At 34.8% G+C, this 14,733-nt stretch overlaps 1 protein-coding gene across 1 annotated transcript; it reads left to right on the top strand.

Moving 5' to 3' along the window:
* The first annotated feature begins 590 nt into the window (after positions 1-590).
* On the top strand, positions 591-14,733 carry LOC127161931 (steroid 17-alpha-hydroxylase/17,20 lyase). The gene is made up of 8 exons (XM_051104698.1): positions 591-908; positions 5,056-5,194; positions 7,056-7,285; positions 7,374-7,460; positions 7,528-7,722; positions 9,314-9,483; positions 9,967-10,070; positions 11,320-14,733. The coding sequence occupies exons 1-8, from the start codon at positions 591-593 to the stop codon at positions 11,562-11,564; spliced, it is 1,488 nt and encodes a 495-aa protein (XP_050960655.1). The 3' UTR covers positions 11,565-14,733.

The following is a 14,733-nucleotide window of genomic DNA, read 5'->3' as shown; positions in this document are numbered from 1 at the left end:
ATATGTATATGTATATATATATGTGTGTGCGTGTGTATATGTGTGTGTATATATATGTGTGTGTGTGTATATATATATATATATATATATATATATGTATATGTATGTATGTGTGTGTGTGTGTGTGTATATGTGTGTATGTATATGTATGTATATGTATGTTTTCCTTTTTATTCTTTACAGTGTTACATTTAGATCTGCTTGTTTACTTTTAAAATACATTTAGTGGTGTTAAAAGAAAAGCAACCAACCCAACAAAAGCCATATTAAAACAAGTCAAATTGATGCTTTTTTTGGACCAGAAATGTGTCTAGTGGTTACAGATCTTTTTGAAAAGAAAATTAATTTGCTAGGAAACCAGAATGTTGATTGGTATCTGCAATGCATAAAATATTCTTTTAAAATCATTGCACTGAATTTCACACTAGAAGTGATTCTAGTAATTGCAGTTAACTAGCGGTCATCAGAGCTGCTCTGTCATTGGTCAGACACCTCAGGGTTTCTGTGACCTCCAACCCCAAACCAAGGTTGAACCTCGAGCCGTGTATATGAGGCCTGAGAGCGCGTGTGTGTGACTGATGAAGAGCGTCATGTGTTCGGTGAGCGTGTGCTGCTGTGCTGCTCCGCTTCTGCTGCTGCTGCTGCTCAAATGTATGCTGGGACGGTGGTGTCGGTCCGGCGGTGGGCTGACGTTTCCGTGTCTGCCGCGGGTGCCCGTGTTCGGCAGTCTGCTGCACCTGCGCTCGTCTCTGCCGCCTCACCTGCTCTTCACACAGCTGTCGCGCAGGTACGGTCCCGTGTTCGGCTTGTACGCCGGACCGCACTTCACACTGGTGGTCAGTGAGATCAGTCTGGTCAGAGAAGTGCTGCTGCAGCGCGGACGAGAGTTTGCTGGACGACCCAAGATGGTGAGCGTGACAGTCTGAGATGTATTCGAATAATGATTACTAATGTATTGTGTGTAATAATGTGTAACTAGATAAAAAAAAAAAAGTTTTAAAAAACTAACTTTAAGTTGGCTTAAAGAAACCAGAAAGTTTTGAAAAGTTTAAAAAAGTTTTAAAAGCTTTAAAAAGTTTAATGGTTTTCAATCTGAAATAGTTTGAAGTTTAAATTAGTTTTGATAGGTTAGAGTTTGAATGTTTTGAAGGCAATACAGATGTCAGAGATGATAGATAAATAGATAGATAGAAATAGATGAAAAAGCATGTAGTTAGCATGTTGCTAGCATGATTAGTAGTGATCGACCGATATTGATTTTTTTTTTATTACCGATACAGATTATTTGCATAATTATGTGCCCGATAACCGATATGCAGAACCGATATTTATTTACTGTTATAGAGTAAATCAGTGACTGAGTGAAGTAAGTCCATACTTCACTTCGGTTTTTCCTCCTTTTAGTCATCTTAAAAAGAGTTGGAAATTAGCAGTCTTTCATGTTAAATTTCTTCATATTACAACAATAAAAATATTTGATTTATAAAACGCATCAGCTGCAACACTATTAAGCAAAATAAATGTAGAATGTTTTTAAATGGAGAAAATAAATAAAGGACAGGAGTCATATCAACTTTGTTTTAAACTGCAGTTTATAAACTCTTTAATAGGCTAAAGAGTGAAGAATTCACTGGATAATGTTAATTCACTGAATAATATTCACTGGAATATTGGAATATAACAAACATAACATCGTATTTTATTGTATTTCTCAACTGGTAAGGCCTATATCAGAATTACTAATATTGTTTTCGTCATTCTATTCTGAAATGCCTGCTGAAAGCGCGGTTTATAAGTATACTCCAACTGTGATCGCTGGCGAAGATAATAAAACATTTCCATAGAGTAGGGTGAGCACCTGTCAGTAGATCTGTTGGGCGACATGGATGTAATTTTGCGGGACAATGCGGGACACGTGTGAGATAGATACATTTTCAACTGTTATGCAATATGCTACTGATTACATCCGTTGTCGTACGCGCTGATTAATGTTTCTGAGCGCACACAAGCGAGAGAACGCGTCTTTTTTATTGAGAGTTAAGAGAATCCACCTACGAGAGAAGAGATTTTTCCGCGTGCGCTCAACCATTTCGTCGGTGGTGCCAGATGAAACTACGCCGCAAAAAGAATAAATAAATAAGCTTTCTTAAAAAGGCAAAATAACGCATGGACGTTTTCTTAATGTAATAATTAAAAACCAAAAGACTGATGAAAATGCGAGACATTTTCTCAATGTGCGACGTGTGGGACAAGCGGTGAAAAATGCTGTGCAGTACAACGCAAAGCGGGAAGGGTGGTCACCCTACCAAATTAAACCATAAAAAATATGGTTATATAGTAAATGTTAATATAATTGAGGGTGTTTTAAACAAGTGAATCTTGTTAAAAGTTACATGCGGTGGCCATCAGAGCATCAACCCGGTGAGTGAACGGCAAAATGAAAGTGACTTCACGAGACGAATGATGAGCAACAGAGAGAGAATTAAATTCAGTGCTTTATTTTCGACATGCGCTGTATTATTTAATTCATGCAAAGTTACGTTCGAGCTATTTCTTATGATGGTTTAAGCCTATACGTGACTCCGACTGCATACAACAGAGAGAGAATTAAATTCAGCGTTTTCATTTTCAACATGTGCTCATTCATGACTGTATATTATTCAATTCAGGCAAAGTTATTGGGACAGGACTTATTTTACGTGACTGGGAGTTCGTCTCTGTTTCTTATGACGGTTTAAGCCTATGTGACTCCGACTTCACGAGGCTAATGATGAGCATATAGACAAAAGAGAGAGAATTAAATTCAGCGCTTTCATTGCCAACATGTGCTCATTCATGGCTGTATATTATTTAATTCAGACAGAGTTATGTTTATTGGGACAGGACTTGACGAATTACGTGATTGTAAGTTCGTCTCTATTTCTTACAGCCAAGCTGCATAAATCAGGCATTTATGTATCACATCTAATATGAGCATTAATGGATGTTATATTAAATAAAGTTTACTAATTACAGCAAAGCAAGAAAGTAGGCTATGCTTTACTTTAGCATGTAGTTGTTGTCGGGTCATGAGTGCAAATCTCAAAACAACCACAAGAAGGCGGCGTGAACCCGATATTACAAAACCGATAACCGATTATGGTAAAATGCTTAAATATCGGGAAAAATATCGGTAAATCGATCTCTAATGATTAGCATGTTGCTAGCATATTACTAGCATGATTAGCATATTGTTAGCCTGATTAATAAGTTACTATCATGTTTCTAACATGAGTAACATGTTGTTACCATGTTTCTAGCATGATTAGCAAGCTACTAGCATGACTCTAGTTGCTAGTCTTGGCTAGTGATAGATAGATGAGATTGAATGAGTTTAAATGGATTAGAAATACAGTACATAGGAGGGAAGTTTGATTGAGTCTCAAGGGATTCTGGGAGTTTTGACAATTAGAGTTTGAATAGTGTTGCTCATTTGAACATTCCATCAATGTAAGTTTATGGGATTTTTCCCAGTTTTAAACGTCATTTTTAGGAAAACCGTAAGTTAGAAAATATACAGCACACTCGGTCGGATCAGTCTGAAGATCTGGGCTGAGTTTGGAGTTTGTAGAGTTAAAGCTCTAGGAGGAGTTAGAGTTGACAGTTTTAGTAAGAATAATAAGTAGTTTAAATAGCATTTAAATAGCTTTCTCAAGCCAACTTAATGAGTAAATTTATAGTTTTGATATTGCAGTAATACAATTAAAGGGTTAAGTGTGCTTAAAGGAGGAGTCCACTTCCAGAACAACAATTCACAAATAATTTACTCACCCCTTTGTCATCCAAGATGTTCATGTCTTTCTTTCTTCAGTCGTGAAGAAATTGTGGTTTTTGAGGAAAACATTTCAGGATTTTTCTCCATATAATGGACTTGATTGGTGCCCCGATTTTGAACTTCCAAAATGTAGTTTAAATGCAGCTTCAAAGGCTCTAAACGATCCCAGCTGAGGAAGAAGGGTCTTATCTAGCGAAACGATCTGTCATTTTTTTCGGAAAGTAAAAATGTGTATACTTTTTAAGCACAAAAGCTTGTGTAGCACAGGCTCTGGGATGCACGCTCACGTACTATTGAATCACGTCAAAAGGTCACACGTAACATCACAGATGATGAACGTGATTTGTAGTAGTGATGGGAAGTTCGGATCATTTTACCGACTCGGACCTTTGAGTCTTGTTCAGCAAAATGAACAAATCTTTTTTCGAGTCATTTCGTTCATTTTAGCAAAATATAATTAAAATGTTACGTGTTACTTCCCTAACACATCTACTGCTTACACAAACGTTGATCACACTACAAACAAGACAAAACTATAATTGTTTACCTGGGTCTTTAGTCTATGATTAGTTCACCTCACCTCTTATCTGACAAAAATTTCGGGTTCAAGAAAAACCCAAATACTCGAAACAGGTGAACTAATTCCAGTACAGAACCTAATATGATGTTGCGCATGCGCGACTGAACAAATCACTCCCGAGACGACTCGTTCTTCCTGAGTCACATTAAAGATTTGTTCAAAATGAACAAATCATTCAAGAACGACCCATCACTAATTCATAGCATCATGGAACACGCATCCCAGAGCCTGTGCTACATGAGCTTTTGTGCTTAAAAAGTATAAAAATAAATATTTTTTTGAAAAAAAAAAAAAAAAAAAAAAAAAAAAAAAGACTGATCGTTTCGCTAGATAAGACCATTCTTCCTCAGCTGGGATTGTTTAGAGCCTTTGAAGCTGCATTTAAACTACATTTTGGAAGTTCAAAATCGCAGCACCAATGAAGTCCATTATATGGAGAAAAATCCTGAAATGTTTTCCTCAAAAACCATAATTTCTTCACAACTGAAGACAGAAAGACATGAACATCTTGGATGTCAAGGGGGTGAGTAAATTATTTGTGAATTGTTGTTCTGGAAGTGGACTTTTCCTCTAATTGTGATGAAAGCAGTGCAAAACATTTATTTTTCTTTTGATTTGAGGTTTTTCCTGTAGTTTCTAATCTCTGTCTGTGTTTGTCAAGGTGACCACAGATGTGTTGACTCAGGGTGGAAAGGATATCGCGTTTGCAGACTACAGTCCGTTGTGGAAGAACCATCGGCGTCTGGTGCACAACTCATTCACACTGTTCGGCGAGGGATCCAGCAAATTACAGACCATCGGTAAACTAAATCAGCATGGACGTCTGGATATTTACTTTGTTTATACCTGGAAATAATCTGAAACTACACATACTAGGAAGCTCTAAAATGTTACAAAATATTATGCAGATTAATGATTAATTCTATAATTAATTCAGATTAGAAAATAGAAGCATTTTCACCACTATTTACAAAATTTGGATCCTGTGGTAGCCTTTTTCCACCAATATTTTAAAAGGTATTTGCGAGTTTTCTTGCAGTCCTGACATTTCAGAATAGCAAGATATAAACTCAGAATTGTGAGATATAAACTTATAAATATGAGAGATAAACTCTGAATTGCAATAAAAAAATGTATAATTGCAACATATAAACTCAGAATTGCAATATAAACTCAGCTGCAAGATATAAATGCAGAATTGAGATGTAAACTCACAAATATGAGATAAACTCTGTGTTGCAATATAAACTCTGAATTATGATATAAACTTCAATTGTGACAAACTCTGAAATGCAATAAAAAAATTATAAACTCTCTCGAAATATATAAACTCAGAATTGACAAAAAACAGCATTGCAATATAAACTCAGTTGCAAGATATAAACAGAACTAGAGATATAAACTCATGAATATGAGATATAAACTTGCAGATACTGCAATATAAACTTAAAAATGATTACAAAATTCATAATTGCGAGATATATAAACTCAGTTGTGAGATTTAAACTGCAACATAAAATCTTAATTGTGATATAATTTCATAATTGAGAGATATAAACTCAGAATTGACAAAAAGCACAGAATTGCAATATAAACTCAGTTGCTATATAAAAGCGCAGAACTGAGATATAAACTCATAAATATGAGATATAAACTTGCAGATACTGCAATATAAATGCAAAAAAACTGTGTTTACAAAATTCATAATTGCGAGATATATAAACTCAGAATTGCGATATAAACTCAGTTGTGAGATATAAACTCAAAACTGCAACATAAACTCTTAATTGTGATATAAATTCACAATTGAGAGATATAAACTCGAAATTGTGACATAAACTCAGTTGCAAGATATATAAACGTAGAATTGTGAGATATAAACTCAGAATTACGTAGAAATGTTATATAAACTCTGAATTAAAAAAAAAAAACATCAGCTGTAAGAGAGAAACTCAGAATTGCAATATAAACTCTTTTACTACTCGAAATGTATAAACTCAGAATTGACACAAAAAACATAGAATTGCAATATAAACTCAGTTGCAAGATAAAAGTGCAGAACTGAGATATAAACTCAAAATGATTACAAAACTCATAATTGCGAGATATATACACTCAGAATTGTGACAAACTCATTTGCAAGATATTTAAACTTAGAATTGCGAGATACGAACTCAGTTGTGAGATACAAATGTAGAAATGTTATATAAACTCTGAATTAAAAATGTATAATTGCGACATATAACATCAGCTGCCTGAGAGAAACTCAGAATTGCGATATAAACTCTTGTATTACAAAATTCATATTTGCAAGATATGTAAACTCAGTCACAAGATATAAACTCAAAACTGCAACATAAACTCTTAATTGTGATTATAAATTCATAATTGAGACATATAAACTCAGAACTGCGAGATATAAACTCAAACATGCAATATAAACTCAGTTGCGAAATATAAACTCAGAATTGCGCCAAACTCGTTGCAAGATATATAAACTCAGAATTGCAATATAAACTCAAAATTGTGACACATAAAGTCAGAATTGCAATATGAACTCAATTGTGAGATATAAACTTGCAAGTACTTCTATTACTGTTTTTATTTTTGTGGTGGAAACACACACGCTGTTCTGCGTACTGTGATTGAATGTGTGTGCAGTTCAGGAGGACGCAGACAGTCTGTGTGAGGAGCTCCAGTCCTGCAGGGGTCAGAGTTCAGATCTCAGTCCGATTCTGATGCGGGCCGTCACTAACGTCATCTGCAGGCTGGTGTTCAGCTCCTCGTACCAGCCCAACGACCCCGAGCTCCTGACCGTCATAGACTACAACGACGGCATCGTCCAGACCATCGCCAGAGGAGGACTCGTCGACATCTTTCCCTGGCTGAGAGTCTGCACGCACTTTTAACTCCCAAATTAGAATCGTTACTAATATCCATGTGTGTTTTGTAGATTAATCTGACCTTTGACCCCATCAGATTTTCCCCAACAAGGACCTGAAGAAACTGAAGCAGTGCGTTTCAGTGAGAGACCGACTACTGCACAGGAAACTACTGGAGCACAAGGTACAAACACAAAACACACACGCTTACACAGATGTTTGTGTCTTTTTCATGACCTTTGACCTCACAGATGACCCTCACACCTGGAGAGCCTCGAGACCTGCTGGACGCTCTTCTGATTGGTCAGATGAAGGGGTCAGGTGGGGAGGATGACATCACGGAGGATCATGTGCTCATGACGGCAGCGGAGGCGTTTGGAGCCGGTGTGGAGACGACCTCCACCACACTACTGTGGACCATAGCCTTCCTACTGCACCACCCACAGGTACACACACCTTTAACACACCCTGTGACCCTGGAGCACAAAACCAGTCTTAAGTATATCTACAGGGTATATTTGTAGCAATAGCAAACAAAATTATTATGGGTCAAAATTATGATTTTTTTTTAAATTGATTTTTCTTTTATGCCACAAATCATTAGGATATTAAGATCATGTTCCATAAAGATATTTTGTAAATATATCAAAACTTAATTTTTGATTAGTAATATGCATTGCTAAAAAATTAATTTGGACAACTTTGAAGGTGATTTTCTCAGTATTTAGATTTTTTGCACCCAGGGTCACATATAAGAAATGATTGAAGATATTTAAATATTTTTTGATTGAAATATTTAATTTATATTTAATGTAAAAACATTAGATTTTTTAGGACGGAACACCCAAAATCCACAAAAATAAATCAGATATTATATTTTGCTTAATTATGTTATTTGTATTTTGAGGAATATTTTAAGGACTGTTTTATTAATTATAATATTAAAATATATTAAAAATAAATTATTAAAAATAAATTGTTTTTTAATGCTCATATTTAATTTATATTTAATGTAAAAATATTATATTTTAGGACAGAACTTCCAAAATCCAAAAAAATAAATGAGATATTATATTTTGCTTAATTATATTATTTGTATTTTGAACAATATTTTAAGGACCGTTTTATTAATTATAATAGTATAATATATCGGAAAAAATATAAAAAATAAATTATGTTTTAATGCTTGTTAATTAATTTATTTAAAAACTATTTTGTGTATTTTTATGTATTTATTTTGGTTTTGGGAGTTCCAACCTGAATAAATTTTCAATTTAAATAAAAAAAAAACAATAATAATAAATAAATAAAGTAAATAAAAAAAAAAAAAAACAAACATTTAAGCTCTGGTGACACATTTTTAATTTAGTAAATTTCATGGTAAACATTTAATTTATATTTAATGTAACAATAATACATATTTTAAGATCGAACTTCCAAAATCCACAAAAAAATAAATATTATATTTTGCTTAATTATATTATTTGTATTTTTAAAAATATTTTAAGGACCATTTTGTTAATTATAATATAATATAATTTAATATACTGAAAATATTTTAATGCATATGTATTTATTTAATTTTCCAAATATATATATATGTATATATATGTATGTGTGTGTGTGTGTGTATATATATATATATATATGTGTGTGTGTGTGTGTGTGTGTGTGTATATATATATATATATATATATATATATATATAAATAAATATATATATGTGTATGTGTGTGTGTATATGTATTCATAAAATCAAAATTATTTTATATATTTTTATGTATTTATTTTGATTTTGGGAAGATCATAAGTTTTGTTTTTTTGTACTGTATAAAAGTCCTACATTCTTTGTCAGTTTAACATGGTTTTAAGTTTTCATATAATGATATTTAAGTGTAGGGACACCTGACACACACACACACTGCTGTAGCACTGACACACTCATCCTGTATTACACCTACACAGGAAATTATATGTATGTGTGTGTGTGTGTGTGTGTGTGTGTGTGTGTGTGTGTGTGTGTGTGTGTGTGTGCAGGTGCAGGAGCGTGTTCACTCTGAGCTGGATGAGCGTGTGGGTCGGGACCGTCCTCTGTCTCTGAGCGACCGCTCACGTCTGCCCTTCCTGGACGCCGTTCTCTGTGAGGTGATGCGGATCCGTCCCGTCAGCCCCGTCCTCATCCCGCACGTTGCTATGCAGGACACCAGGTAACCATGGCAATACCAGAGTGAAACCGGCAGGTTACCATGGCGATGGAGAGAAACCATAATTAGAATATTAGATGCAGGGTTTTTGTGCAGCGCGAGGAAACATTTCACTGCTGTAAAACTTCCGAAAGGTTGGAGTCAGATGAAGTGCGGTCGTTTGCTTGAATTTGCTGAATTTGATTTGACATTAGATGACAGCTCTGTTACTAAGGGAAGAAAACGGTCATTTCAAACAAAATAAAGCTAACAAATCCCTTCATAAAGGACTGCAGTAATCACCTTAAAGAAGGTTTGACCTCCTAACGGTGTATTTTAACCCTTTAAGGTTACTGTATTGGATTGGATCATTGGATTACATTGCATTATGTGTTTGGATCATTTCAGTCTCATCTATTAAGACGTATTATTGGAGATACAAAGTGATATGGGTCACGGTGATGCTGAGTGAGATGTCTGATTGCCCATAACGCCTCTCTGCTGCAGTTTAGGGGGTCACTCTGTTCCTAAAGGAACGCGTGTGTTGGTGAACATGTGGGCGATTCACCACGACCCCAAATACTGGGACGAGCCTGACCAATTCAGACCAGGTAAATAAAACACTGCTTCATGTTCATTATGGTGACAGACAACATATTTTGACACTGTGAAAGGCAGTTTATAAAAGCACATTATACACACACACTCAGAAACTTTACAGTCTTCATGACAAACTGTCAAAATAAAAGTTCAGTTAAATTGTGACAAATGTATTCCATAGATGGATAGATGGATAGATGGATAGATAGATAGATGGATAGATGGATGAATAAATAAATAAATAAATAAATAAATGAAAATGAAGGAGTTGTTACATTTTAACTAGTGATTTTTAAAAGGTTAATTAATTATTATTATTTTTTGTCTTCATTTGATTACCACCTTTTTAATATAAAATCTGCATTAATTCCATAAACATTAAAACAGACAACAAAAAATTTCTGAATACAATAAAACATTTCACAGGATCATATTTTGTAAAAATAAATACATAAAAATTAAAAATTAAATTAAATTAAATTAAATTAAATTAAAATAAAATAAATTAAAATAAGTTTAATGAATTAAATAGTTAAAATAATTTGATGATTATTAAAAATTATTTAAATTTATTTTAGAACTACTAAAATAGAATCCAGAATTTGGGGACAGTATAAAAGTATATTTGGGGGAAAATAATAATAAATAAAACAGATAGGGTTCTAAAATGTCATTTTTTTTTTTAATAAACTAAATTGTATGTTTCATGACTTAGGTTAATTAGACATGCTTTTGATTACTAACATTTATTTTAACCATTAAAATGCAATCTTGAGAGATTTAAAATTACTTAATTAAAGAAAAAAACAAAAACAATAATCCAGAAAAATTTAAATGGGAAAAAATAAAGTTGTTTGGGGGAAAAAATGGACTTAATAGGGCCCCAAAATGTATTTTTTTTTTTTACTTATTTATTTCATTGTTGTTTTATTTGACAAAATAAACAGTTAAATTGTTTCATGTTTTAATTTGATTAAACTAAATTGGAAATGAATGACTAAAACTGAATTCAGATAAAAATTAAATTGAGAAAAAGCTGACTTCAGAATGAATAAATTAATTCAATACCATTAGCATAATGCAGGAAAAAAAGAAAAATAAAAGCGGAAAAATAGAAATAAAACCTTTCATAGGACCCAGATAAAGTCATTCTATAAATCCGTTATATTATATGTGGTGCATTTGTTACCACAGATGTTTGTGAAACACTCTTCAGCTGTAGTTTGTTCATCAAACGCGCTTCACTTGTGAACTTCACAGAGCGATTCCTGGACTCGTCAGGAAAAAGAGCGACTCCGGGCAGCTTCCTGCCGTTCGGCGCCGGTCCGCGCATCTGTGTGGGAGAATCTCTGGCCAGGATCGAGCTCTTTCTGTTCGCCAGCCGCCTCCTGCAGCGCTTCCACTTCAGCGTCCCGCCTGGGGCTTCCCTGCCCGACCTGAAGGGGCGACTCGGTGTGGTGCTGCAGCCTCTGCGCTACAGCGTGAGAGTCACACCGCGACACTGACTGACACACTGCACTGCCGATACCGGACAGCAGGGGGAAACACTGAGAGCGGCGCTCAGCCCACCGCTGCAGGAGTGTGTGTGTGTGTGTGTACTTGTTTTTGCTACATTGTGGGGACCAAATGTCCCCACAAGGATAGTAAAACCTGAAATTTTTGACATTGTGGGGACTGGCTTGAGGTCCCCATGGGTACAAATCTTATAAATCATACAGAATGAGTTTTTTTGAGAAAGTAAAAATGCAGAAAGTTTTCTGTAAGGGTTAGGTTTAGGGGTAGGGGTAGGGTAAGGGGATAGAAAATACAGTGTGGACAGTATACAAACCATTGCACCTATGGAGAGTCCCCACAAAGATAATAAACCAGACGTGTGTGTGTGTGTGTGTTTGAGAGAGAACTTTAGCAAACAGAAGAGCCACACAGAATTAGCCTGCTATGAAATTTAAAAATATCATAAAACGAGACAAAGAAAATAAAGAGGAAATAAAATAAAAAAATATTAAATTAAGTAATATTTAATATAATTTAATTTTACAATAAAATAAATTAAATAACCAAAACAATGAATGGATAAATAAATAAATAAATAAATACAGACGGGGATGAAAACAAAAGAAAGAAAAAAAGCTTTTCAGGAAGTTTAATTTCCTCTATTAATTTGCAGAAATTCAAAGCATTCTTCATTATTTTTATCACCGAAATTAATCACCGCTCAATATGAAATGAGCAGAAATGTGTTGAAGGTTTTAGGAATCCATTCTTAATGTTAAGAATAAGAATAAATATAGGATAATAAAGGATAATAATTATATGCTAAATCATGTTTCTTTTTTTCATAAATATACCAAGGATCACATTTTCCTTTTTTTTTTTTTTATTATTATTATTATTATTATTTAGAGAATTTGTCAAATTCCAAAGGATTTACTCTTTACTCAAAAATATTTCATTTTAAATGTCTTAATTTATCAGCTTCATTCTTGGAAAATTAGTGAGAAGCTGACTTTTTACTTGAGGAAAAGGGGTATAATCAATGTTTGCTTATAATCAAGGTGCTTAATGTACTTAAATTTGACTTTTTGAAACGTAAGGCCTGGAAAACCTTTGAAAATACCGAATTCCTGAAGAGGTACATGAAAAGTACTTGAGTTATTAAAGGCGTTGTATCTAAATAAGTGTTTACTTTTGTCAATAAGCACATATTTTTCCATGCAATTCCAAAAACATCATACCCTTTTTTTTTTTTTTGCTTATTTTAGTTCATGCCAGAAAACAATCGAGCTAAGCCAGTAGTAGTACTGACAGGCGGTGTAAACATGAATGAAGACGCGAAAAGAACAGATGAACTGAATCAATTGAGTCATTTACGCGTGAACCGCTCCTATTGATTCAAACTCGCGACTTCGATCATTCATTTCAAGCGATTCACTAGTAAAAACCAGATCAAATTAAAGGAGCCATTTGTTTTCGAATTTCAGCATCGCTTGTAACGATTTTAAAAAGCACGTAGTGATGGTGAATCATTTGATTTAGAACGGAACTTGTTCGTGAATCATTTAGCGAATTAAATGGTTCAAATCAAATGATTCGCGATTTGAACTCTCGATCTAAATCAAATGATTCGCGATACGCAAATTTCCGATCTAAGTCAAGTGATTCGCGTTCCGAGTCCTGATCTGAAATGATGGTTCGCGAATCATTTGATTTAGATCGGAACTGGTCCGTGAATCATTTCGCGAATTGAATGGTTCAAATCTAATGATTCGCGATTTGAAGTACCGATCTAAATCAGATGATTCGCGATCCACGCTCCGAGTCCTGATCTGAAATGATGGTTCGCGAATCATTTGATTTAGATCGGAACTTGTTCGTGAATCATTTAGCGAATTAAATGGTTCAAATCAAATGATTCGCGATTTGAACTCTCGATCTAAATCAAATGATTCGCGATACGCAAATTTCCGATCTAAGTCAAGTGATTCGCGTTCCGAGTCCTGATCTGAAATGATGGTTCGCGAATCATTTGATTTAGATCGGAACTGGTCCGTGAATCATTTCGCGAATTGAATGGTTCAAATCTAATGATTCGCGATTTGAAGTACCGATCTAAATCAGATGATTCGCGATCCACGCTCCGAGTCCTGATCTGAAATGATGGTTCGCGAATCATTTGATTTAGATCGGAACTTGTTCGTGAATCATTTAGCGAATTAAATGGTTCAAATCAAATGATTCGCGATTTGAACTCTCGATCTAAATCAAATGATTCGCGATACGCAAATTTCCGATCTAAGTCAAGTGATTCGCGTTCCGAGTCCTGATCTGAAATGATGGTTCGCGAATCATTTGATTTAGATCGGAACTGGTCCGTGAATCATTTCGCGAATTGAATGGTTCAAATCTAATGATTCGCGATTTGAAGTACCGATCTAAATCAGATGATTCGCGATCCACGCTCCGAGTCCTGATCTGAAATGATGGTTCGCGAATCATTTTTCAAATCGGGACTTAATAGCGTGGATCGCGAATCATTTGATTTCGAGCGGAACTTCGGTGCGGGTTCGCGAATCATTTGTTTCATATCAGGATTTCGAAGCGATTTCGCGAATCTTTTTTTTTTCTGTAGAGAACAGTAGGAAACATCAAACCAGGCCCGGTTCTACGGGGGTGCTTGAGGGTGCTAAGCACCCCCAAACAAAAGCAAAAGCACCCTCAGATAAAATTATTAATAGCGTATTAATTTTTAAATTAATGAACACGCAGACAGATGCACACACATACATAAATTCGCCAAATTAATACGTACACACAAGCTTATAAATACACAAGCTGAATTGTTAAAAGCGCACCTCGGGTCATGTGACACGAACCAACCAATCAGCTTCATCCTTTATAGAAACAACATTGAAAACTCAGCCAAGACGGTGAAACAGCTGATCATAGCTGTACAGGGATAGACATTTTTAAAATACATTTTGTAGCAGGGCAGTGCTAGAAAGCCATTTATCATTTGCTGAAACTAACTTGTCTTCATGGAGAGCGTAGGCCATGGTTGCCTAGTAACGACAGACGCCATGGGAGCGTAACTTAGCGCTTTGGAAAGAACGCGTTTTTAGGCGCGACATGTGAACTGCTCCTAGATGAGCATGCAGTAATAACCTTCACAGTGTA

The sequence above is a fragment of the Labeo rohita genome, unplaced genomic scaffold, assembly GCF_022985175.1.
Source record: "Labeo rohita strain BAU-BD-2019 unplaced genomic scaffold, IGBB_LRoh.1.0 scaffold_78, whole genome shotgun sequence".
Classification (NCBI taxonomy): domain Eukaryota; kingdom Metazoa; phylum Chordata; class Actinopteri; order Cypriniformes; family Cyprinidae; genus Labeo; species Labeo rohita.
Note: the sequence above shows the minus strand (reverse complement) of the source record. Positions and strands in the feature narration are given on the sequence as shown.

Coding starts and splice junctions, on each gene's coding strand:
- LOC127161931 (XM_051104698.1), top strand. CDS start 591: ATGTGTTCGGTGAGCGTGTGCTGCTGTGCTGCTCCGCTTCTGCTGCTG. Junction 909..5,055: donor TTGCTGGACGACCCAAGATG/GTGAGCGTGACA, acceptor GTGTTTGTCAAG/GTGACCACAGATGTGTTGAC. Junction 9,484..9,966: donor GTTGCTATGCAGGACACCAG/GTAACCATGGCA, acceptor TCTCTGCTGCAG/TTTAGGGGGTCACTCTGTTC.